General features: G+C 40.4%; 1 protein-coding gene across 2 annotated transcripts in view; it reads right to left on the bottom strand.

Annotated features, from left to right (window-relative positions):
- Window positions 1-25,258, bottom strand: part of PDXK (pyridoxal kinase) — a 49,437-nt gene that overhangs the window by 9,108 nt on the left and 15,071 nt on the right. The window contains exons 2-10 of one of the 2 annotated variants that reach the window (XM_028727314.2): window positions 19,213-19,267; window positions 14,396-14,500; window positions 10,826-10,909; window positions 9,954-10,000; window positions 9,062-9,147; window positions 7,953-7,998; window positions 2,838-2,949; window positions 2,136-2,272; window positions 1,122-1,188 (exon numbers count right to left, since the gene is read on the bottom strand). In XM_028727314.2, coding sequence (XP_028583147.1) covers window positions 1,122-1,188; window positions 2,136-2,272; window positions 2,838-2,949; window positions 7,953-7,998; window positions 9,062-9,147; window positions 9,954-10,000; window positions 10,826-10,909; window positions 14,396-14,500; window positions 19,213-19,267 — 739 coding nt within the window. Of the gene's footprint in view, window positions 1-1,121; window positions 1,189-2,135; window positions 2,273-2,837; window positions 2,950-7,952; window positions 7,999-9,061; window positions 9,148-9,953; window positions 10,001-10,825; window positions 10,910-14,395; window positions 14,501-14,964; window positions 15,050-19,212; window positions 19,268-25,258 lie in introns of those variants that run through there. The other variant, XM_028727315.2, reaches the window with a different exon arrangement.

Below are 25,258 nucleotides of genomic sequence, written 5' to 3'. Positions count from 1 at the left end.
AGAATCTCCAAGTGGCTCCCCAGAAGCTCACAAGCAGGACCTGACAAACAGCACACTCTGCTGGGCCTCCCAGCAACTGGCATTTAGACGCATGCTGCCTTCAACAATGGAGGTAGAACACAACCATAACGGGTAGTAGCCACTGATAGCTTTATCCCCCATGAATTTGTCTAACCCTCGCTTAAAGTCATCTGAGTTGGTGGCCATCACTATTTCACTGGATGACTCCCTGAGGGAAAAATACAGGGTTTCTATTTGCCGTCTCTAAGCCAATGTGGTGCCTTCCAGACGTACAACCCCCCATGATCCTTGACTCTTGGTGATGCTGGCTTGGGGTGATTGGAGTTGTAGTCAAACTATCTAGACGGTATTATGTTGGCCACAGCTGCTCTAAACCACGCATAATTTTATTAGCATCTTTCATGCCCGCCCGCCCTCAGAATAGTTATCCCAACCCCGAAGTGTAAATAAGGCCCTTCCTTTTGGTCATACACAATTACATTCAACACAAATTGCATTAAAGCTGGTTATAATAGAGCACAATTCAAAATATTAATTGATGTGCATGACCTGCGTAGCATTGTTTTACAGAGTGGAATTTGTTTTTATATATAATTTTTAATTGAAACTTTACAACGTACAATGCAATAAACACCACCAAACTAATCTAAATAAAAATAAAGAAGAAAGGGAAAAGGAAAACAAAAAAGAAAGAAAACGAGAAAGAAAAACAAAAAACAAAAACAAAAAGAGAAAATAGAAGAGGAGAGAGAGAGAGAGAGAGAGAGAGAGAGAGAGAGAGAATAAAATACAGAGCTGTCTGTCATGGGTAGATTTTAACCCTTATCTCACACAAAAGGGGGTGGACCCTCCCAGCTCTCACCTGGGAGATTTACAGAGTGGAATTTGTAAGTACTGCTCCTTATTTGCCCCTTAATTTGTAAGCATTGAGCCACTGCATGAAATTAAAGGAGTAATAGATGGTCAATTTAAAATCATGTTCATACCAAACTCAACTGAATTGTATATGGGCTGTACTACTTCGCTATGCCCCCTCCCTAATATGTATTTTCCAGTAATGGTAAATGAATGAATTCAGAAGCATGGTGTAAATAGGTTACCTTTTGCACACGTTATGGTTCTCTGCAAAACATGCTGCATGGCTGACACTGTCTTTTCACATGCCACCTGCAATTAGAAGGAACATATTTCAGTTTCATTGGCACTTTATTGACTCAGGCCAGTAGCACTACTGCTTTACTGAAACTGAAGACAATTTGTTGGAGCTGTTTTATTTGAAATATGTGCCCATGGGGAGAAACATCAAATTTAAATGCAATTTCACTAGGAATATGTAGGAGAAACCGAGTTGTAAGTAGCAGGCTTTATTTCTAAACAAAGCCTTTGGCACGTTATATTCTATTATTCCCCGAAATGAAAGCTTGAAGACAGAGTGGTATATAACACAATACAGATATTCTGGGCGTCAGCATTTAATACATAAAATATTTTAACATGGTATTCTCTTGCTTTTTCAGAAATTTTGAGACAATACCTCAGAAAGCTATAGTTGCTCATGGTATGTGCAAACATATGATGCTGTTGCCTTATACCAAATCAACCTCTCAGTTCATCTACAACCACTCCCACCTCAGTATTGCCTATTCTGACTTGTAGCAACCTTCCAAAGTGTCAAGCACCAGTATTTTCCAACCCTACTGCCCAAAAACCTTCAACGTGGAGAGTATTTTAACTTGTATGCACCTTTTTGTTTTATTTTGACACTTCATAGCCTCTGTTCAAGCTGATCTTGCAGGTTTCCATAGCCCTTACTCCACCTAGGAACTAGCACCCAGCAGCATAACCAGCACTGATGCAGTAGATAGGTGTATAATTTGACACTGGAAGTGCATGAAGCCAACACTATCACTTGCTCATTCTCATACCACTAACTTATGGTTTACTGATACATCTGAACAAGGGCATTCATCCTCTATTGCTTTATATGGCCTCGTTTCCTTATACTGTCGTCTTCATTTACAAATTTACATACTAAGAATTTAAAGTAAAGAAATGAGAATATTTTTTCTGTCATTGAGGCAGGAAGGAAAACTGGGGAAAGTGTCTGTCCATACTTTTAGATTGTCTGGATGCTTGTGGGTCCAAGCCAAGAGCATGGCAGCAAACAGGTCTCCCGTACCAACGAAGACAGCATCTACTTTAGGAGACTCCATTCGGATCCTCTGTGTCACTGTGGTCCCATCTTGTGAAGCTGTCAAGGAAGGCTCATATTTATATTCTTCCCAGTTTAATGTAATCAAACAGGAATTTGAGGTTAACTCATAGGTGGGCAACATAGCAACCATGCGCCAAATACAAGTGTCTACAAGTGACTTCCCCTACATGTGAAGGAAGGCTCTTGCAAATTGAGCAGACAAGGCCAATTGTGGTCCTTTCCTTTGGACCACACCAGCTAGGCAAGAGCGGGGTCTTGTCATCCGAGCAGCCCATGTACTCCTTACACACTGCCCAGGCTTGCACCCCGGGGAGCTCACTTCAGTGCTGTTAATGCAGTGAGCTGACTTCAACCCTGGCAGCACACTCCATTGTCTCTAGAGATGGATGGATGCCGATAACCACAACAATAACAAGTGCCTGCAAAATGTATTAGTAATATCTCAAAAGAAAGGTAACTTTGATTTATTTTTACATGTATCTGTATTTATATATGAAACTTAATTTTCAATAAATGTTCTCCTTTATTGTGGAGTGTATTTTTAATGTGTATGCATATGACAAAGCAGGGCTTTCTCACTTAAACAAATAAATCAACTTACTTTTCCTGTGGCTTCCTAATGCTATCAGGTAATCATCTCCTGAAGGTGCCTGGAGGTCTGAGCTGGTGATTACAACAGTCTCGGGTCCCATATTGTGGAGCATATCCATTACCTTTCCATGGACCAAAATATTAAACAGTTAATTCTCATTGAAGAATAATGACAAATAGTTAAAAGTCCCAGCATTTCTCTAAAAGGCAGGCACTAATGTAAAATACAAACTTACAAGTATGTTATATTTAACATTTAAAAAGTTTGTATTAGTGAGAGCCACTATTTTTAATACCCTCCACCTCACGAAAGGCCAAGTTGCTCCAGTAACGCTACTTTTGACAATTTGGGCTCTTACAGTGCAATTCTATACATGTCTGCTTAGAACAGGGGCTGTCAACCTGGTCCCTGCTGCCCACTAGTGGGCATTTCAGGATTCTAGGTGGGTGGTAGGGGGTTCTACAGCACAAGCTGAATCCTCCTTCCATCGAGAACTGGAGAGCAGTAAAGAAATTTTACCATCAAGAAAGATGCAATAGTGGGCGGTAGGTATAAAAAGGTTGACTACCCCTGGCTTAGAAGCAAGTCCCCTTGCTTTCAATAAGTCTTATTCCCAGTTAAGTTGGTATAAGATTGCTGCCTTGGAAATAACTCTTCTTCACACAGTCCATTTTTGTTTCTAACAAAAAAGAAAGGAAAGCAGTCTTCTTTCTCTAGGATAACAAAGTAGGATATCTGCATGGAAAACAAAAAGGCATGGGCTTGGTATCCTGTTTGTGCCAAGAGACACAGGGCTGTTGCACAGTGACTACATGTAGGTATACTGCATGTATCAGGTGTGCTCTCCTGCCTCCCAGAGCCATATTTACTGTGCTAAGATGGGACTAAACAAAATATTTATCAGAACCTTCACAAAACTAGAATTCCCAGGGTTATTTTGGGGAAGCCACTGTAATTAAACTAGTCTAAACTTGGCTTTGATTTACTGCATAGGTGGTTCTCAGCTCATAACTTTGCGGTTGTGGAAACAAAGGCCAAGGTTGTACATGATGTATTGCATGCCAGTGTGCCCCTGAGGGTAGCTGGGGCTCACTTTATGAGAATATTTCTAATGCCTGATTCAGCCAGCTCTTTGTTCCAAAACAAGCGTTCAGATAATAATAATAAAAAAAACACCTGTGTTAACTTGAGTGTTGCAGTATAATTGAGATGGGATTGTGTTCTAATGAGATGGCATTGTAACCACATTGTTTTATGCCTGGCTGAAACTTTATTATGTTTAAAGAGATATTTTTTCCCTTTCAGAATGGGACTGAGCAAGCAGACAGACCGATAGAAAATTCTTCAGTAAAGATTTTGGAATGTGACTAGAAAATCTATAGACCTAAAGTTAGCATCTTATTAACTTGTCAGGCAGTCCAGAGACTACTTAACTTGGGCTTGCTTCCATTAATGAGACTGAAAATGGCAAACAAAGCATTATAATTAGCAATGAAAGACAGGAGGGGTATTCCCTGGTGACTCCAGAAGCATTAAAAAAAAAAGGAGAATAAGGATAAAAATAGCCGTAATAGTCGGGAGATGCTTTCTGACGCAGGGAAAAGTGTAATCTGTGGGCTGACATTCAATTGGCTTTGCTGGGAGAAAAACTGCAAAGATCAGGGGCCTGTTTATTCTTGGCATCAGGATATTTGTCTAGACAGAACCTAATTAGCGAAACTTAACATCAGAGGACTTTACTTACAGGAATCAATAGCATTCAGTAGATTGCTGGAATATCTACGCTTCAGTACCCAATTATCCCATTTAAAGACAGGGTGTGTTTACCAGAAATTTAAGACTACAATCAAGTGGTAAATTATATCTATAGGACTTCCATAGCTATATCAGTGCAGAACTGTGTCATGAAAACACATTCGTGACCGTAACTATTAGCACAGTTGCTCCCAAACATTTTCCCCCTCCACAGACCACTGGAAAATTGCCAAGGGTTTTGGAGGATCACTCATGGGTTGTTGTTTTTTCTGCTTCTTGTAGCAGTTGTAATGTGCTGTGCTACATGATTTTTTGATTACATCTCTATTGCTTCTTTTATTTCTTATATATTGCATGTTATGTGAATTCCATAAACTTCAAATTGCAATACAATACAAGAAATAAAAGCATCAATAAAAATACAATTAAAAATCAATATGAATATTTACTGTGTGGGATGTACCACCTGCCTTCTTCAACCACAAATCCACACATATGCTGCAGACCAGTTTGCAAAACAACAACAAACCTATGGTTACGTGAAACATATTCAATAAACACACAAGACATAACCGGCAGTACTTTTGAATAAATAAGGTATACTATTCATTGTATCAAATGTAGATTTCAACAGAAGTAGCTCATAAAGTTCAATGGAAAAAGCAGAAGACCCAGTGGATCAGTACATTCTGTAATCAGTTCATGCATAGGGTCCATGTGTACAGTGGTACCTCAGGTTACATACGCTTCAGGTTAAATACGCTTCAGGTTACAGACTCTGCTAACCCAGAAATAGTACTTCGGGTTAAGAACTTTGCTTCAGGATGAGAACAGAAATCGTGCTCCGGCGGCGCGGTGGCACCATTAGCTAAAGTGGTGCTTCAGGTTAAGAACAGTTTCAGGTTCCTCCGGAACGAATTAAGTACTTAACCCGAGGTACCACTGTATAAGTGTCTGTTCCACCTGTCTGTTCTTGAAGTTCAACAATCCACATAAAAGGTTGTTACAGTTCCACAGAATCCTGTCACAGAGTCTAAGACAAGAATTTCTGGAATATTAGGCTTGTTTTGCCGTCCTGAATGCATGAACTGATTACAGAATGAACTGATCCACTGGGTCTTCTGCTTTTTCCGTTGAACTTTATGAGCTACTTCTGTTGAAATCTACATTTGATACAATGAATAGTATACCTTATTTATTCAAAAGTACAGCCGGTTACGTCTTGTGTGTTTATTGCAGACCACCATTTAGCAACCCTTGATCTAACACATAATTATCACAGCAGTAACAGTTACTACACTCTAACAATAGTTCTATCTCAAAACACAATTATTCCGATTTATCTTTTTATACAGCACACTTTTTAAATGTGCAGAGATACTCCACAATTGCCACTTTAGTTTAGCATCACAGTTTTCTGTGCCCGTTAACTGAATCTGCCTGGCCTGGATGCCAGCCTGCCTCTTTCTTCTGTCATCATGAATCAAAGCCTAAAGGAACAGCTTGCCATACATCCATAGTACACTGACAAAACTATCTTCTCTTATTAACAATAGGGGGGAACTACCAAGAGCAAGAACTCAGGGCTCCTTTCATACCACTTATTGAATGCCGCATGAGACCCTGGTTTGCTGACAATAGAAGCTGTTCAGCTTATTATTTTTCTTGTGGCTGATGGTTAAATTAAAGGGGGTCTTTGTGGGTTGCCATGAATTTGTTTTGGAAGTAAAGTAGTGCCAGGAGTTAAGATGTGGAATCAGGAGACTTGAACAAAGACATAACTGCACTAAAAGATCTTCTTAGGGAAGTGTCTTAATCAACCTTATGGTAAAGTCAGGATTGCCATATTTCAAAAAGTGGAAACCCAGACAATTTACGAAAATTCAGTCCGGACACCATTTTCAATGGGCAAATCCCAGATATGTCCAGGAAATTACGGACGTATGGCAGCCCTAGGTAAAGTGGAATATGCTTATACTCATTTCCTACTATTGTTGTCACAGCACCAGCATGTAAGCACCAGGGGGCAGTACTGCAAAGTAAAGCAATGCTGAAAGTCAGTTTTGAATTGCAAGTGTTGTTTTCTCCAGTGTTGAGTTCATTTCTCCGTGATTTTTTTCAAAACCAAAAAAAAGTTGCTCTATGTGCAGAATAAAGCACTGAATCATTAACATTTTTACAACGACATAGTTAATCCTAAACACTGTGGCTTTAAGTATGGCTGAGTCCCAGTTGATACTTTAAAACAGTTGTGGGCAACCTGCAACCCTTGGGCCCAGTTTCAAAAACCATCTGCAAGTGATGAGGTTAATTCTTGGGCATAGGTTAATTCTTGGGCATAGTTCTTTCTCGGTCATTTTGCAGCTGACTTTTGCTGAGCTAAACCATAGTCTGGCTTAGTGTGTCATCTGAACTTGGGCTTGTGGCTTATTTCTCCTGGACAAACCACAAGTTGCAAGCCATAGGCCAAATTTCGGTTACCCACATGTGGTTTGTTTGGAGAGAGCTAAACTACGAGCCTGGATTCAGACAACATGCTAAGCCAAACCACAGCTTAGCTCAGCAAAGTGCATCATCATCATCATGACCAGGAAGGAGCAAAGCAGCTCCAATCTGCTCTCCAGGAGTGCACAAATTTGCTTTCTTGCACTAAGCCATGGCTTTGCTTAACATGGTTTGTGAATGGGGGCAGAGAAAAGAGGTGGTCTTGCCCACGTTTGGCTCCGGTCCCACCTACACTTGTCATGCAGCCACCCCACAAATTACCCCCAAATACAGTGGTGCCTGACGAAATTAATCCGTTCCGCGAGTCTCTTCGTCTTGCGGTTTTTTCGTCTTGCGAAGCACGGCTATTAGCGGCTTAGCGGCTATTAACGGCTTAGCGGCTATTAACGGCTTAGCGGCTTTAAGAAAAAGGAAACAAACTCGCAAGAACTTGCAAGCCCATAGGGAAATTCATCTTGCGGAATGACTCAAAAAACGGAAAACCCTTTTGTCTAGTGAGTTTTTCGTCTTGCGAGGCATTCGTCTTGCGGGGCACCACTGTACAAAAAAGTTGCCCACTTCTGTTTTTAAAGTTCTTACGTGCTACTAACCTGTGGTAAATGCATGGAAGCAGACCGACTGCACTAAGTGTACGAATGTCTACAAGCAGTCACAACAACCCTTTTTTGAGCAGTCACAATCACACAGCAGTGGTAAATGCTACAACAACTGTCACATGGAGGCACCACTCCATACACTTGACATCTCTGTGTGATTTCTACAAGTCTACCAACAGCACCATATTCGACCCACAAGCGATTACATGGAGGCGTTAAAAAGTTTTCACTGGGGCAGTTAGAAATCTAAGAGTTCAAGAACACCTACCTCTATAGCCTCTTTTTCAGTGTGTATCTTCCTCCCGGTAAGTAACCTACAAAGCAGGAAATAACAGTCCAGTGTCCTTTTAAAATAAGTATCTTTTGCTAATTAAGATTTTAGCAATAAAATCTATAGTGCACTTTACTGCGGAATATCATCCTCCAACTTTAAATGAGATAAAACTAATAAACGCCACATTGCACAAAGATTCAAACAGTTTTCCATCAAACTGGTCCTCAAGAACAAGAGAGATGGTATAACAAGCCCCTATGTTGTATCCTCTGTCTCTGACATAGTATTACGGAAGCTCAAGAGTCTAGCAAGTAGGGAACTTTTAAGAAAGGTTCTAACAACCTTCTGAGCTACTATAAAACCCGAAGTATAATTCTGGCCTCTTTCTTCACCAGCTGAGGCTCATTCTTTAACCTATTTCTCATTCTTTAATCTATTTCTGTGTCATGTTTTATACAGTTCTGTGAATTTATGGGCTGCCTTGGTTCAACAGATAGAGAAAAGTTTGCATAGAGTTCCCTTTTGCACTGTTATCATAACATATTTCATTTAATTTATTTCAGGTATTTTAGCTGCTTTTTCTGACACAGGGGTACTCGAAGGAGAGTTCAAGGCAAGAAGGCATAATTAATAATTCAAATTTATAACAAAAGTTATAAATTTATATTTCTAAAAGTCTTCTTACTATCTTTGGCAAAGGCCTTCTAATCAAAAGGCTCTGAATGTTGTCTTATTAAGGTGTTATTCAGTGTGATAAATGTATAAGTTTGCCTTCACACTAACAAAAATAAGAAGTTAATCTATGTTGCTCATCAACCCTTGGCATCTTCTAATCCTCTCAGCTAACAGACCCTGTAAAATAATAGACTCAAACAGCATATGTACTCCATGTTGTTTAAACAATCCCAGCCAAACTAATTTAGCAAACTTACCAAAATTTAGATTTGTGAGCATGTGATTTTATATATGGCAAGAAATGTCAAGAATGCATTTAATATTAATTTTAATTAATTACAAAATGCAACTTTTCATTTTAATCAGGAAAATAATGAAAACAATTTATTTCTACATCTTTAAAAATATATGAGAAAAACAATACTTACTCAGCCTCAAACTGATTAGGTGTTATTATATCTGCTACAGGCACAACCTTGTCCTTATAAACTGGAAGAAGATCCTTTGGAACATACTGTAAAGAATAAGAAAAATGATATTGACTTTGGAAAGCTTAAGCAGATTCTTCATTATTCACAGTTTATTCTAACAAAGTTCAAATCCTCCAAAAACAAATCCATGAATGAGCAGTTATTTTCTCAGCTCAATCCAGAAATTGATAAGCACACTGGTAGGAAGAGATTCACAACTATTACTGCACTTGAAGATTTCATATGAGGGAGTGCTCAAAATTTGCTACATGCTGGCATCTACATAAAAATACCGACAATCCCCAGAGGAATACTGTGAATGCCCCAATGTGTGTGTATATGTGTGTGTGATTGTCAACATTTGCACATGAGTGTCAATAGCAGGCATAGGCAAACTCAGCCCTCCAAATGTTTAGGGACTACAACTCCCATCACCCCTAGCTAACAGGACCAATGGTCAGGGATGATGGGAGTTGTAGTCCCAAAACATCTGGAGGGCCGAGTTTGCCTATGCCTGGTCAATAGTAACAAAATTCTACACACAGTTCCAGCAAATTCTGCTATTCTGCTGCAGCAGAAAGAAAGGCTGCTGTGGCGTGGGGGAGGGGGGCGCAGAATCACCTATTATTTTTTTTTAGACAAGCTGCTTTCCGTAAATGGCTTTCCATACAGAGTAGCCACCATGCAGTTGCACTTCAAGCAGCCAGCACACCACACATTCCACACATGCAGACAGAGGTTTCGTTCCCTATTATACTGGTCCAGTCTGTATCTATGTCCTGAAGAAATAGGGTTTCTTTTGGTATAACGTTATTCATTAAGATGGGCCAAGAGTGAGATGATTACCAACCATATAGCCTTCCCCACTCCACTTGTCACCCATCACAGGATCGCATACTGAAAGAGAAAGTTAAAATTGTTAATGCAGATGCAATAATGCCACCGTATAAGAACACATTTAAGTATGAAGAGCCAAGAGATCATAACCATGCCAGGCTCATTGAAAACCTCCATGGTAGTTACAATAAACTGTTTTGATCTTTGCTAAAACACACACACACACACACACACACACACACACACACACACACACACACACTGTACAGGATCCATAAAAGGATAGAAGGATTATAGGCTGTGAATCTGTCACTCATACATAGAGGGACCAAATGGTCAGGCAGCAGCAACTTGAATAGGCCCTCTTAGAACAGTTTGAAAGCGATGTTAACCTATATTGATTCCAGCAAACAAAGTCTTGTCTCATAGCTCCAGGATATCAGGCAAGACTTAAACAGCTAATGTAACAAAAGTTATTCAGTGACCTTTGAATCTGAATTCTCTCTAGCGAATGCTCCAGCACTCAGTTGCCTCTTTGAAATGAGAGCAGCTAAGTCAAGGCAGCAAGTTCCACTATAACATCAGAGGAGATCAGTCTCTTGTTGCCAGACAAAACACCCATGAGCTGTGAACTTGCTAATGCCCTTTTATTGTCACTACAGCGCTGCTAAGAGATTTCTCTGGTGTCCCAGCTGGTGACATCAAAACTAATTTACTCACAATAAATATCATGATCTATTTTTTATATACTATCAATGCCATAACCAATTTTTGCTTTCCCTGAGCCTTTAGAGTTATGTTCAGGAGGGCCACCAATATCTTCCGTCTGTGAGATCTCCCTAACTACATAATGTAAAGTGAATAATTTGTATATTAGAAACTTACCATATACCAAATTGGAGTTCTGTTGTTTTAGCTCTTGAACAATATCAACCACCATTGCAAGGAATGATTTGTCTCTTGTGTAGCCTTTGAAGGGATAAGAGGGGAAATTAAGATTATGTTGGGAAAGTATTTTCCACACCCAATTTCTGTTCAGTGGCAGCATCTCTATGAATTGGCCTATAGTTGTCACTTCTATAAATTGGGGTGAGTTTGCTATATTAGAGTTTATCTGCCTGGACATGCGGAAGGACTCTTAAGCCAATCTTTTTTCATATGTCTAAGAGATCAAAGCAAAACACAAACACAGAAACCACTATAAGCTTCCAAGCAGTTTTTCTGCTAACAAAATCATTCTCTTCCCTTGAGGAAAGACAACCAAATTTTCTGTCCAGGATGCAGATTGGCTGTAGCGGTTTTTACTTTCTTCCATGTGTGACTCAGTCATCACAAATTGAAGTGCCACAGGTCACATTTTGAACTTCATTTAGTTTTTCAGCTTTGCCAGTTCAAGTGCAGAGGATGGTAAATGTTATAAATGTATTCTTTATCAAGGGTAGAGCCCCTACTCTTGCAAACACACACACACACACGTCAAACGGAACCCTCCCAATTTCTCCCCCACAACCCCTCCATAAACCAGAGTGAGCTGAAGGGAGTAATCACAGAAATGTAGAGTTGGAATGGACCCGAAGGATCATCTAGTCCAATCCCCTGCAATGCAGGAATCAAAGCTAAAAAAATCCCTGACAGATGACCATTCAAGCTTTGCTCAAAACCTCCAAGGAAAGAGAGTCCACCACCTTTCACGATAGTCTGTTCCACAGTTGAACAGCTTTTACTGCCAGAAAGTTCCTCCTAATGCTTAGTTGAAATCTCCTTTCTTGTAATATGAATCCATTGGTTTGAGTTCTACCCTCTGGAGAAGCAGAAAACAAGCTTCCTCCATCTTCCATGTGACAGCCCTTCAGATATTTGAAGATGGCTATCATATCTCCTCTCAGTCTACTCTGCTCCAGGCTAAACATGTCCAACTCCCTCAACTGTCCCTTATATGGCTTAGCTTCCAGACCTTTTATTATCTCGGTCATCCTCCTCTGCACACATTCCAGCCAGAACCTTACATTTTTCCTACTGAAATATATTTTGTTAGTTTTGGCTAAGTTCTCCCATCTGCAAGCTGCAGCCACTCAAATCAAGCACCCACCCATAAGGGGCTTGTTGTGAGGCAAAGTGAATGGCACCTCAGAAACCCTGAATGAATACATAAATTTACTGTATAAGATGGCCGTGAACAGAATAGATGGTATGCTATTCTGCAAAACCAAATGAAGCAAGAACTCCCCGGCCCCCACCTCTGCTCTTCAACACTGTTGAGTTCTAGTGGGTAATTCAGATGAAATTCAGAACAAACTTTGCCCTGCCTATATAGGAGTGACCCTTATACATTTTACTCAAGTTATTCATTAGTTTAGCAAGATTACTTTAGTGAATAATTTACATGTCTAGTCATCATTCCTTAGAGAGTTTGGAAATATGGCCTAAGTTATATCCATGCCATACATTTAAAGCACTCTTACACCACTTCATGGAGAATCCTGAAAATTGTAGTTTGTTGAGGGTGCTGGGAATGGTAGCTCTGTGAGGTCATAGCCCTTAACATACCAGAGCTCCCGGAATTCTTTGCGGGGAGCTATGCCTGTTAAAGTGGTGCAAATGTATGGTGTGGCAGTGACCTTAGTCTTAGGTCTAAACAAGACATAACAAGAGACACTAGGGAGACCTGAGACAAAATGTATTGTGAGGGACAAGGAGCAGCTGCTGCTCTGTATGTTTTCAAACAACATATAGTACCAAAAAAAAAAAAAAAAAAAAATGCAGTATGATGTCACCACACTCTGAAATCCCCCATTCTCATCCCCTACCAGCCAATTATGTGAGATGGTGGCAAGGAGAAGGCCCGTGTGATAACATCACATGCCGCTGTTTTAATAGGCGTTATAAAGCAAAGAGGACAAAAACAGCAGCAACGCCATATCCCTTATAACAGTGACTTTAGTTCTTTAGTCACAATGTGTGATACTGAAAGTAGAGACCAAAGTCGCCACATGCAGTAGAAGCTGCTAAAAAAAAATATTTCGCAAGCTTGCCTGAACATGTAAACAAAGTTGCAGATAACTGCATTTAAATTTTGATTATTTTATTTGTATATTGTTTACAGCTGCTTTATGCATGCTGCTTAGAGATTCTATGATTAAATAGTTTATATATTTGTCGATCTAAATAGATAAATAAATAAATAAATTGTATCGCTCTTAGATATTAGACTAGCAATCCAAATTGGGTTCATTGGAATGTGTCTGTGTAGGGTGCCGCGTCCTGGGCCAATATTTTCAGAAAATTTTTATTGTTCTCTCTTCCCAAACAGTAAACAGGGCCAAGACAATGAGCAAAAATAAAGATTAAAATTAGAGTTTTAACCTCTATACCCAGCAAGCACAATATATTAGCCAATGAATGTCTGAAATGTGATTTGTTTCACTGGTGCCATACTCTCTTTCATCAAAGCTTCTTTTTCCCACTTACACACAACTCCCTGAAAATATAGTTCCTCACAACTTACGCTTTCCTGAAAAGCTCTGAATATGGACACAGAGTAATACCTTAAAAATCAACTTTAAATGATATAGACTTTCCAGTCTCGAAATTACCTCAATTATTTCAAACTATACTTTAAAAAAAGCAACCCTGAGCCCAGAAAGAAGCAGGATAAGAAATAAAATAAAAATAAGCAATAGTGCAGGTAGAAAAATAGTTTAGCTGGCCAGCTGTGGTTGGTAAAAGAAAGCAATTCTGTGAAGCTATTCTGTCATTTTGCACATTAAGATTTTCCTCAGGGGGAAAATTAAAAAGGTCTTCAAAACAAATGGAATCTGTTTATGCTGAAAATTCATTGCCACATCAGTGCAATCTCATTCACTTTGTTATTAAATATCTCCTTTACCTCCAAGAACTCCATGGAAACCAGAGCAGGGGGAAATAAACTGTCAGTTGTGCAATACCCTTCATGGCAGAGTAGCCTTTATGGGCGATAATTCTGGACCTGTATCATTAAATTTCCCCGTTATCCCCGGCTTTGAAACCACCTCCCTTCTTGAGGAAGTTATATAAATCAATATGGCAATCAATTTCATCTAGCAAGTTTATAACAAGCCTATTCACTGCAGTAAGGAATACAGAAAATGAAATTTAAAACATATGCACTGTATGCATTGAGGTGAAACTATGTTATTAATAATAATCTGCAGAAATGTGAGCGAGGGTATTTTGCTGGATGCAAAGCTTTATATTACAAGCTTCCTGCTGAGGTTGCCTTTTAAAAATGCTTCTCCTAGAGAGGTAATGCAGACATAACACTGAGTTATCTCTTAACCACGTTTAAGAGATTGAGAGAAGGCCACCTAGGACCCCGTTTGCCTTAACAACAGCTATGGAATCATTTTACCCTCAGCATACGTATTTCAGGTTCTTTAGTCGCCACGATAACACTCTCGCAAAAATTAAGAAGCTTACCTGTAAGTACATAATCGTAATGATTTACATTGTTCAGTTTCAGTCCTTCATATAGTTCATGAAGTTCATCTGAATTTAACACCTGCCCCTTCCAGTGATCATAACCTGAGCAAAGAAACAGACCAAATAAAGTTACAGGTTGGATGGGTTAAGTAAGACTACACCTGGTGGTGTATCCCTCTGGAACTGGTCTGTACCTTTTTCTCATTTAGATTGCGCTAACCTTTGCTGTAATGTCTGTGTGGGGAATTATCTCAGGTTTGGAGAATTGTGCAGCAGGTGGTGGCAGGTAAATTGACAGCTTGAGGAATGGATACCCATGAACACCCAGCTGGTACTACACATATTGAGGTCTGCAGAGCTACCTTTAGGCTGTGGCTACAAAGGTCATTTGCTCAAGACCTCTCCCCTGAGGGGATCCTTCATGGCCAGAGGATGTTCACACTAGGTATAGAATGTAATATAGACTGTGGGTGATTGGCAACCCAATCATTCCTGGTGATGAGTGGAGGAAGAGTGCTGCCTTCACTTTCTGATGGTGTCCACACTACTAGTCCACCTCTACTCACCCAAAGACCCATAGCAGGCTGCAGTGTTCAGAAAGCCCTGTGGGGTAGATGGAATCAGGTCATAGGTCATATCTGACCTACAAGACAAAGGTTCCCCATCTAATGGCACATATTTACATCCAGGCCTTTGGGGAAAACTGACGTGTTTCAAGTCAGTTATATTTATATTGTCTATTGATGATTGGTTTATTGTTAATTTTGAATTCATGTTTGGTATGTATTATAGTGTTTTGTTAGATTAAATGTTACTGTTTTAATTCCATATACTGTAAACTGCCCTGGGATCTTAACTGATGAAGGGCAGTTTAAAAATGGAATATGCAAATAATAAATAAAGCAATGGCAGTTACAGCCTGAACACTGGAAACAGAGGGAATGATTGACTCCACAGCATCTCCAGCACAATAATCTCATTAAAACTGAAATTGTTGTGGCAGGTTTTGTAGAGGAATGAGTGAGAGCACTAAAACAAGATTAATCTAGTAATTTCTGACCCAATAAATGCATTTTCGAAAGGAAATAAATCAACATTAATAGTCCTGTTATTATTTTGTGAAAGCAACTGGGGTTTTCCAAATATAGAATTAGAGGAAAACCAATCACATTCCACAAGTGAAAGAACAAAAGGGTGTTCCTCAAGCCACCTGAGGCATGAAATCTACCATCTGGCTATATTAATTCCCCACATTAGCTTTGGTTAGGGAGTTCACCCACCTGCTTTCTCTGACCCCTTTTATAAACGTAATTGCATTTTGGCATCTGATGGTACAAAAGTTCAAAGATGAACAGAAGCGGTGCCAAGAACACTTTTGAATAAACTCTGAGAGGGAGGGAAATAGCCAAAGAGCATTCAAGGACACAGTGTCCCATTGTGACTGGCAGGAGGTACTGGGCAAGCAGTAAATGGGTCAGCATACTATAATATGTTATCCTTGGAAACGAAGGTTCAAATTTCCACTCTTGTTCCTCCAAGAAAAAAAAAGGGGGGGAGCATTTTCCTTAATTCTCCAACACAGTTCTGCAAATTTATTAGCCTTGTTCAAATCAGAACTGGTACTGCAACAACAGGCATCGAGGATAGCTTTGCACATGACTTTAAACCTCTCTACCCTATGGTCTTCTTGGTGCTTGGGTGCTGAGCTCCTGATCTGTTGTTAACCAATAAATACAACCATCCTGCCTCCTGGTATTAGGGTAGACCCGTTGCAAGGTTCCTCACACAGGATGCTACAGAGCCAAAACCCACAGGAGGCTACAGAGAATGTCTGAGTTAGCATCAGCATTCTGCAGCACGCCTCAGTGGGAAATGTTTGGCTGGAAGCATGTGCTTAAGCCGTATTCAGGAGTGAGAATTCCTGTTGTGAGAAATCCTGTTTGGATCCCAGTCCAACTGCATCCCCGAACGTGAAATTAAACAATGCATCTGAGTTTACAACACACACCTGTTTTGCTTTTCAAGCATAGGAAGCAAACCAAATGAGTCCTTTATATGCATGCTAATAACAAGCCTGCCAAACTGTTAAGAGCAGGCCAGAAGCCTATCAGGGTCTACGGTATTTCCTCCCCCTTCCCCCAAAACATTTATATTCGTACACATGAGAGAGAGCGTGACAAACTGAAACTGTCTCCCCCTTTCCCCCGTTTCTTCTTCTTTTAAAAAAAGAGCATCTACGTAGGCTGTGTGACAAGCTCCTTTTATTCGAGCGTGAAGCACAATGTCGTTTGGAGGTGAGTCACTCACTCTAATCATACAGTAAATACTCCTCGCCAGGCAACTTAGCCAACAGAGCTCCCTCAGGGCTCCAGCTTAAAATGCTCTCTCTATATCAGGAGGATTAAAAGAAGGATATTCTTGAGCATCACAAATAGCATATCAACATCTTCCTTTTCGTTAATGTAAGGAACAGAGTGATTCAGAAAAAAAAAACAAGTGTCCATCGGAAGATGTTTTAATATATGCTCCTTATCTCTCTCCTCCTTCCCTCGCCAATATCAGGAAGTCAAATTTTTTGAAGGAACCATGGAGTCTATGTATGGGCAGGTGCTTATAGTGACAGATGACAGTGTCAATTTGCCACTGGGTAGCCTCAGACAAATTACTACCAACCTTAGTACCTCTTAGCATTCTTGTGGGGATAAAAAAAAGCTACCTCTACAGATGCTAGCCCAGGCTCCTTGGAGGAGAACCAAGGAGGAAACATAATATATACACAAACAAACACTCTAAGCATTTGATTGTCAAATCCTTCATCACTGGAGAGATAAGGGGCTGCTGTTTCCAAAACTTTTAGAAGCAAAGTAGTCTCCCCTTAAAACATGTGGTTTTTTTAATGGCAGCTGGAAAAGGAGGAAGAAAGATTTGACCTACTGTGTGAAGCAGCGGCAGAACGTGCTTTAATGGCACCTGGGGCACACACGCTGGGAGGGCGGGGATTGGAGGGTGAAAGGAGCACACCGCACGCCAGCCCAGCCTTTGCTGCCAACACTGCCAGAGCAACACCAGGCCCAAGCTTCTTTGCAAGGCTGGAATGATCAGACTCAGATGAAAATCTGATGCAAGAGTCTGTTCTTTATGCTCCTTTGATATCGCATAAAGCTTGCTCCTCTCAATACCAACAAATAAAGAGAGGTAACACAATCCTAACCTTGCCTAGGGGACCATCAGAGCAGTAGAGCCACCACCACATCCGAAGCCTTGTTGGCTCTTGTTGGTCTGGGTGGAAGGTGAGAGGCGGTTTCCTTGTTGTTGATGATGATGATGTTGTTGTTTTGCAGCACCAATTCCAGGCTGGCACAACAGAGAAGATCCATCTGACAATGGACCAGCATAGGAATCAGTGGATTTCTGTTCAAGTCCAGCTCTATCCCTGAAATGCCCTGTTTGGGGGCCTGACGCTGACTACTGTTAAAACACCAGCTGTAACCACCCATCCATTCAGGTCTCCACAGCAGCAAGAGAGAAACCAGCACAGAGACCAAATCTAATCCCTCCTCAAGTCATCAACATTGGGGAGTTGGGAATGGTCCCTGAGTGTTCTGTATTCTTAACATTTATTTAGGATTATACATAAGAATGCCAAAGGAACCTGCTTGACCGGGTCAGAGGCCCATCTAATCCAACAACATGCTCTCACAGTAGATTTCATATGTGCCTACGGTAGGTTTGGGGAACCTTTGGTCCTCCAGATGTTGCAGAATTACATCCCAGAGAGAACGGCCAATAGCCAGGGATGGTGGGAGTCGCAGTTTTCAACATCTGGCAGGTCAAAAGTTTCCCTATCTGGCCTCTAGGAAGTAGGCCCTGAGACCAGCAGCACTTTCTCCACCTACAATTTCCAACAAGGGTATTCAGACATGCTGTCACCCTCTTCACAATCATCCAAGTTAGTGGCCGTCACTACCTCTTGAGAGAGAGAATTCCATAACACTTTCTTTTGTCTGCCCTGAATCTTCCAACATTTCTACTTCTAGCATTATTAGATATGGTGAAAACCTTTTTGCTATCCACTTTCTCCACACCATGTCTAATCCTATACAACTCTCTCATGTCCCACCCCCGCCTTATTCATATTTTTTTCTAAACTAAAAAGTCCCAAATTCTGTAACCTTCAGTCCAACCCCTTAATCATTTTAGTTGCCTTTTAATGCACCATTTCCTGCTCCACAATAGCTGTTTTGAGGTGAGGCAACCAGCACTGTACACAGTATTCCAAGTGTAATCACACCATAGATTTGTATAATGGCATTATGATGTTGGCTTCTTTTCATTTCCTGTCCTAATGATCCCTTGCATGGACCCCTAGCAGCTGCCACACTTGGTCAACATCTTCACTGAGCTATTCACTTTGACCCAAAGTTCTTATTCCTGGTGAGTCACCACAAGTTCAGATTCCATGTGTGTATATGTTGAAATTAAGATCCCCCCCCCAACAATGTGTATCTCTTTACACTTGCTTACCACTGAATTGCATTTGCCATTTTACCACCCACTGACTCAGTTCAGAGAGATCCTTTTGGAGCTCTTTGTAATCACTTTTAACTACCCTGAACAATTTGGTACCATCAGCAAACTTGGCTACCTCTCTGCTCATCTCCAACTCCAAATCATTTATGATCAAGTTAAAAAGCACAGGTCCCAATACTGATCCTTGGGAGACTCCACTTTCTGCATCCCTTCATTGGGAAAATCCATCCCCTTTTCCATAAACTAAAAGCATCTCAAGAGAATAGAGATGTGTATATACTTACCTGTATGATTTGAAAACTGGACAGAGTTCACAGTATCTATTTCAAAGCCCAAAACCTGCAAAAAACCAAATAATACTTATAAACCAAATTCCTCCTTATTCTAGGGCAGCAACATATTTCTGTGGCCCACTATGCATTTAAGTACAGTATGTTGATTACTAAAAGCTGGGTAATTAAGCAAACCCATAAACAATAAAACGCTTCTGCTGGAAGTCTCCCTTCTTCTGCCAACACACGCAGTTGAAAGATACTGATGAATAAACTAAAATAGAAGGTAAACAGGGCAAACCTGTAAAGACAATATTACAGCAATAATAAGGACAGGAAGAGAAAAAGGTAGAAAATATGAATGTGCAGTTCTGAGGATCCCAAGGGCCTAAAAGGGGAAACTCTTGGAGGATGAGGGAAGGTTGTTTACAGAAACATTAATATTTTGTAAGAGTGCAAAATCTAATAAACAGCATTCCTTTGCAGTGACTATATTTGATATTGCACAGAATTATGACGCAACATGCAAAAAACCCCTCCCCGAAAACAGCCAAGCCTGGGAGGGAGGAGCGGGTGAGATGGATATGTGTATGGTGTTGTAGCAAAGAGGTAAATGACTCTTTGCAGTAGCAATAGAGATAACAGTAAATACCGTATATATTTATCTGATATTTCAAGGCATGCTACATTTCCATCCATTGCTTAAGTCTTAGGCTGAAAATATGATGGAAACATCTGACATTTAATATATTTGCTCTCAAACCTCTCTTGGTAGGAATAAAATAGTCTTCAAAATAAAAGCTACTACCGGTATATACAGCAGAGTGAGTCACAGGGAGACAATAGTAATAGTGCAAAAATCGTGTATGATCCATTTTCAAGCAATTTGCTGGCAGTTTAATTGAAGCTTTGCTAGTCACGCAGTACACTGGGGGACATTGTGTCTTCCTTGACATGACAGGGTAGCCCCTTCACGTAAATTTAAGCCACATAACTAGGCTATGCCATACTAAAGTAAGGCTCATATCAGATTCACTTACAAAATATCAGCAGATTGCAATATCTTTTTTTCTGTGGCCTAGGGAAGTGTACAGATTGGATGAATCTGCACCAACCACTGATAAAGATGGCTTCTTGGTTCTTTGCAACCACAGCTGCATTAACTTTAAAATATAGGGACGGCAGTTTATTAAGAGCCCTCATGCCACTCCAATAATTTGCTCTCACACAGGCAGCTGTGTGAATCTGGCTGCCCAAGATATCCATGCACACATATCCTGACATCATCTATAGTAAGGTATACAGCCCCCTGGAAACTTCCCAGCAAAGGAAAACTAATGTGAACTGCTATTACTGCAGGAAAACACAGAACCATAGAGCTGGAAGAGATTTGTTTGTGTACTGGCCACAACAGTCTTCAAAATGAGACTATTGCAATGCATTTGACGTCTGAAGACTACACTGGTATAGAACAAGGCAGCTAATTGGTACTAGCCACAGGGAACATCTCACCAGTGTTAAAATAGCTCCACTGGCGTCCTATTTGTTTGCAACCAATATGAAAGTGCTGATTTGATAACCTCTAAGAGACTGTTATAGCTTGGGACCTGGATATCTGAAGGACCACCTATTCCCATACAAACTTTAAATCGATAGGTAGGTAGATAATATTTATTAATGTCCAACACTTAATAAAAAATACTGGTAGGTTGAGACAAAATGGCACTTGGAGAAAGGCTGTTTTTGAGCCCTGTGGTATATTGTATCTTATTTTATTTTAAAGTTTATTTGTTTTAATAAACAAATAAACATGAGGGGAGCTACAGCCCAAAAGTATCTGGAGTGCAGCATGCTGGCACCTGTGATCTAGGATAAAATCAATCACACTTAACATTAATTGTGACCTATCTGGACTTTTCCTAGATCAGGGCCCAAGTTAGTACAGCTTTCCTAATTGATTGTTTTTAAAAATGCAGTATTAAAAGTTATGTACTGGTGTTAACATTTTTTAAGCTCCTTGTGTGACCAACGTTAGTATAGCTCCTTTACTAGTGAAATCTCATTGAGCAATTAGAATAATGTAAGTCAGCTGAAAGCCTGAGTGGAATAAGCAAGCACTTATGAAACTGGATCCATATGGTCATTTCACACAGTTTAATTGAAGAAGAAAGAATTCAAGCTGGTAACCATTTGTCACGGTTCACTAAAGCAAGCAGTAGCTATAGTTATTGCCTGATAAATGCAGTGAAGGCCACCTCAAAATCACCACTGATTGCCTCATAGACCGTTGCGATGTGATGAATGCCCTTTAGCCAGGCACTGAATATTTCACTTGTCACTTACACATGCACTCAAAACTTTATGCACTTTTGAAGTCTATGTGCTCCATACGGTATAGGAAGATGTGTGTGTTTTATATAATTCCATGCAAGCTTTCTTTCTTCAAGGACCATTTGAAATTCAACCAATATGTGTCTGTCTGTCTGTCTCTCTATCTCTTCAATTTAAGAACAGCAGAGACAAAGAAAGTGAAAGTGCTGAGGAAATAATTGCAGAGCCAAAATAATAAAGAACTCTAAAAGATAAAACATTTCCATAGTAGCTCCTTAAAATTCTAACTCCGTCTTAAAGACAAGCTGGCCACCACCAAAGGGGGGGGGGGAAACACCATTCTACTTTGCAGTGAATTATTGCTTTGATTAAATAGTCATTAGAAACAAGAAGAATGCATTACTGCGATTTCTAATAGATACAGATAGCCAAACAAGTAAGCCACAGTGTTTACTGGATGTACAACAGCAGGTTTAAATTGCCTCGTATATCAGTGTCTGAATGCAATCCAAAAGGTTTGTAACTATAGAGAAAGCCTATACACAAGCCCAAGTCTATACAAGCCAGGATCCATCTCCACTACCCATCTCATGAGTACAGGGGTAATGCATCTCATTTCGCCGCCTGAGGCAAAACCGGAAGTGCCACCCTGCTGCCGCCACTACCACCATACCTGCTGCTGCTGCTGCCACCACTGCCTACACTCCCTGCTTTGCTGCCATGTGCCCTGCTGCTCTGGTCACTGGCAGAGAAGAGTTGCCGCCATCAGTGCCCTGCAATCCTTGGATGAAGGGTGGTATAGAAATTTAATAAATAAATAAAACCTTTTGGCCTAGTCCCCCTTCATATTCCCAATTCCAATAACTGAACATATGAACTCAGTGATCCAGCTTATACAGAGTCAAAACATTAGTCCATCTAGCTCAGTATTGTTTACAATGACTGTGAGTAGCATTCCAAGGTTTCAAACGGGAGTTTCTCCCAGCCATGTCAGGGACTGAATCTGGGATGTTTTGCTTGTAAAACATGTAACATTTTACTAAGCAACAGCTTTTCCGTAGTACAACTTGTATAGCGGGGAGAAGAGAATGGCTGATTGGAAGACTGGGAAGGTAATCAGATCTGCTTTTGATGGGGAGCCCTGAGCAAAAGAAATTATTTTCTTCATTTCAAAATTATTGTTACAAGCCACCTATTCTGACACCCACCCTGTGTAATAACTGGATAATACTATCATACTACCAAGCATGGGTTTATTGTGGTCTGTTTCTGACAGTGGCGTAGCGTGGGGGGTGCAGGGGGGGCCGGCCGCACCGGGCGCAACATCTGGGGTTAGGGCAAATCCACAGGTTAGGGGGCGCAAATCCACGGGTTAGGGGACGCAAATTACTTGCCTTGCCCCGGGTGCTGACAACCCACGCTACGCCACTGGTTTCTGATAGCTGGAGGTTTTAGTTTTCCCAACAGGACTCACGTGACTAGATCACATATCTTTTGACATAATTGTTCAGAAAATTACATACCCATTTTTAAATGTTCATCCATCTCAGCAATGAGTAAACATGTGCTAATCTGAGTACCTAGTCTGATGGCTGCAGACCACACAGGGCCAAGATGAGCAATGTCTGCAACGCATTCAAATACTGCAAGCAACAATGCACACTACAAGCCAGCTACCACCAGCCTTTAATAGCATCATTAGATGCAACTAGTCACTCCTATGCCCGAAACAAGTTCCCAATTTTCCATCTCTTCACCAAACAAAGTTAAAGAGGAATATCTTAAACTTTGGAAGGATGGAACAAAATAAAAAACTTCCTTCCAGTAGCATTTTGGAGACCAACTAAGAATCAGCTGAAAAGTTATGGCACAAAAAACCAAAAACAAAATAGAGCCACATCAAAAACTGTTTGCCAAATCAAAGTAATACCACAGTTTGTTTTAATCCACAGCATGCTTTAATCTCAGTTCCTCGGTCCCCTGATGGAAGTGGCAAGCTGCAAGGCAGAGTGGCACTTAATTGCATGTCAACTGCATTGCAGGATCGTGACACAGCATAGCTCCTCTACTGGAACATTCCAAAGTTCTCAAAGTGTTCCAATACACGTCACCAAATTAGGAACAGTATTTAAGAGAGTGCATCTGAACAAATATGCCTGTCTTCAGTTTATCAGGATAGCAGCTTAGTTGTTAATTTCCAGACAGAAACTACAAAATACAATTAGACGGCTTTGTGCAAGGCAGTTTTACATAAATCATTGGCGTTCCAAGTGTTGTCCTGCAGGCAAGGTTTTTCTTTAGAAGCCTAAAATTTTATAGTAAATCACTCAAACCATTTGAAAGTTATTGTGCTTTAAAAGCAACAATGGTTTCAGATACAGGAGATTTCTTTCTTTCTTATTAAGTTGCACATCTCAATATGTGAACTTTTTTCTTCTTCAGATTAAGCAGCTGTCAAGTAGGATTAACAATGCATTCTGAGATTACTGAGTCTCATATCTTCAGCCAGAACTTTTTCTTCTGTATACTCTCCCCCGCCCCCAGCTTTGGTTGCCACCTCCCCTCCCCCACACCACTGCAGCCTTTCTTTCGGCTGCAGCAGAATGGCAGAATTTGCTGAAACTGTGTGTGTAGAATTGTGTTACTATTGACCAGGCATACGCAAACTCGGCCCTCCAGGTGTTTTTGAGACTACAATTCCCATCATCCCTGATCACTGGTCCTATTAGCTAGGGATGATGGGAGCTGTAGTCCCAAAACATCTGGAGGGCCGAGTTTGCCTATGCCTGACCTAGAACATACCTGGCTAGATCAAACTTGCATGGTGCTTTCTAAAGAATAAAACATATTGCTTTGAATTCAAATCCAAAACAAAAAGAAAACACCATTAATTCATTCTCTATGCTGACTTTATTTTAACCAAAAGAAGTCACTGAAATAATTGTTATTTTTGTCATTGTTGTAACTAGTCTAATCACTCCTGCATTCAAATTAAACACTCACATGCCATTTTTTTCTTCCTTTAAATCTACAACAATCTTAACTACAAGCTGATTGTGGTACAAGTCAAGTAGTGTTACGTCCAACAGAAATTGAGGAAAAGTAAAAAAGAAGGTACAGTATTGTGATTTTCACAGCAGTTTTACGAAGATCCTCCACTCTAAACAAGAAAAAAACTATAAACTGAACACAAGAAGAAAGACAACTGGATTAAATTCAAGGAGGTTGTGCAAGATCAATGGAGGGCAGAATTTGGCTAGCAAATACTTGTGCTGTGACATCAAAGAGAAACTCATTCAGAGAAGATGCACAAGCTGTATTTAAATGCTGCAGTGTAAATGTAAAACACTTTGTATATCTGCTTCTCTACTATTAAGATACTGTAGATTGAGGTGGCCACTTTAGACCACTGAATTTAGGTATCAAGGGCTCTATGAACATTGGGCTGGCCCTGCAGTAGATTAAAACATATGCCAAGTTCTGGGAAAAGTTGGGATTGAGTTTGTGAGGGGTCTCTAATTAGCATATATATATATATATATATATATATATATATATATATATATATATATATGCTTTCGTAGATTTTCACGGGTACAGGAATGCAGGTTTTGGTGTCCTCGGGTGTCTTCCCGTGTAAAAGTTGGGGTGTCTAGGCGACGTTTCGACGAGGTCTCACTCGTCATCTTCAGGCTGGTGCTTTCGGCTTCTTGTTACTGGAACAGAG

Source organism: Podarcis muralis, chromosome 4 (assembly GCF_964188315.1).
Source record: "Podarcis muralis chromosome 4, rPodMur119.hap1.1, whole genome shotgun sequence".
NCBI lineage: Eukaryota > Metazoa > Chordata > Lepidosauria > Squamata > Lacertidae > Podarcis > Podarcis muralis.
The sequence above is the reverse complement of the archived record's forward strand: the minus strand, read 5'-3'. Positions and strand labels throughout refer to the sequence as shown.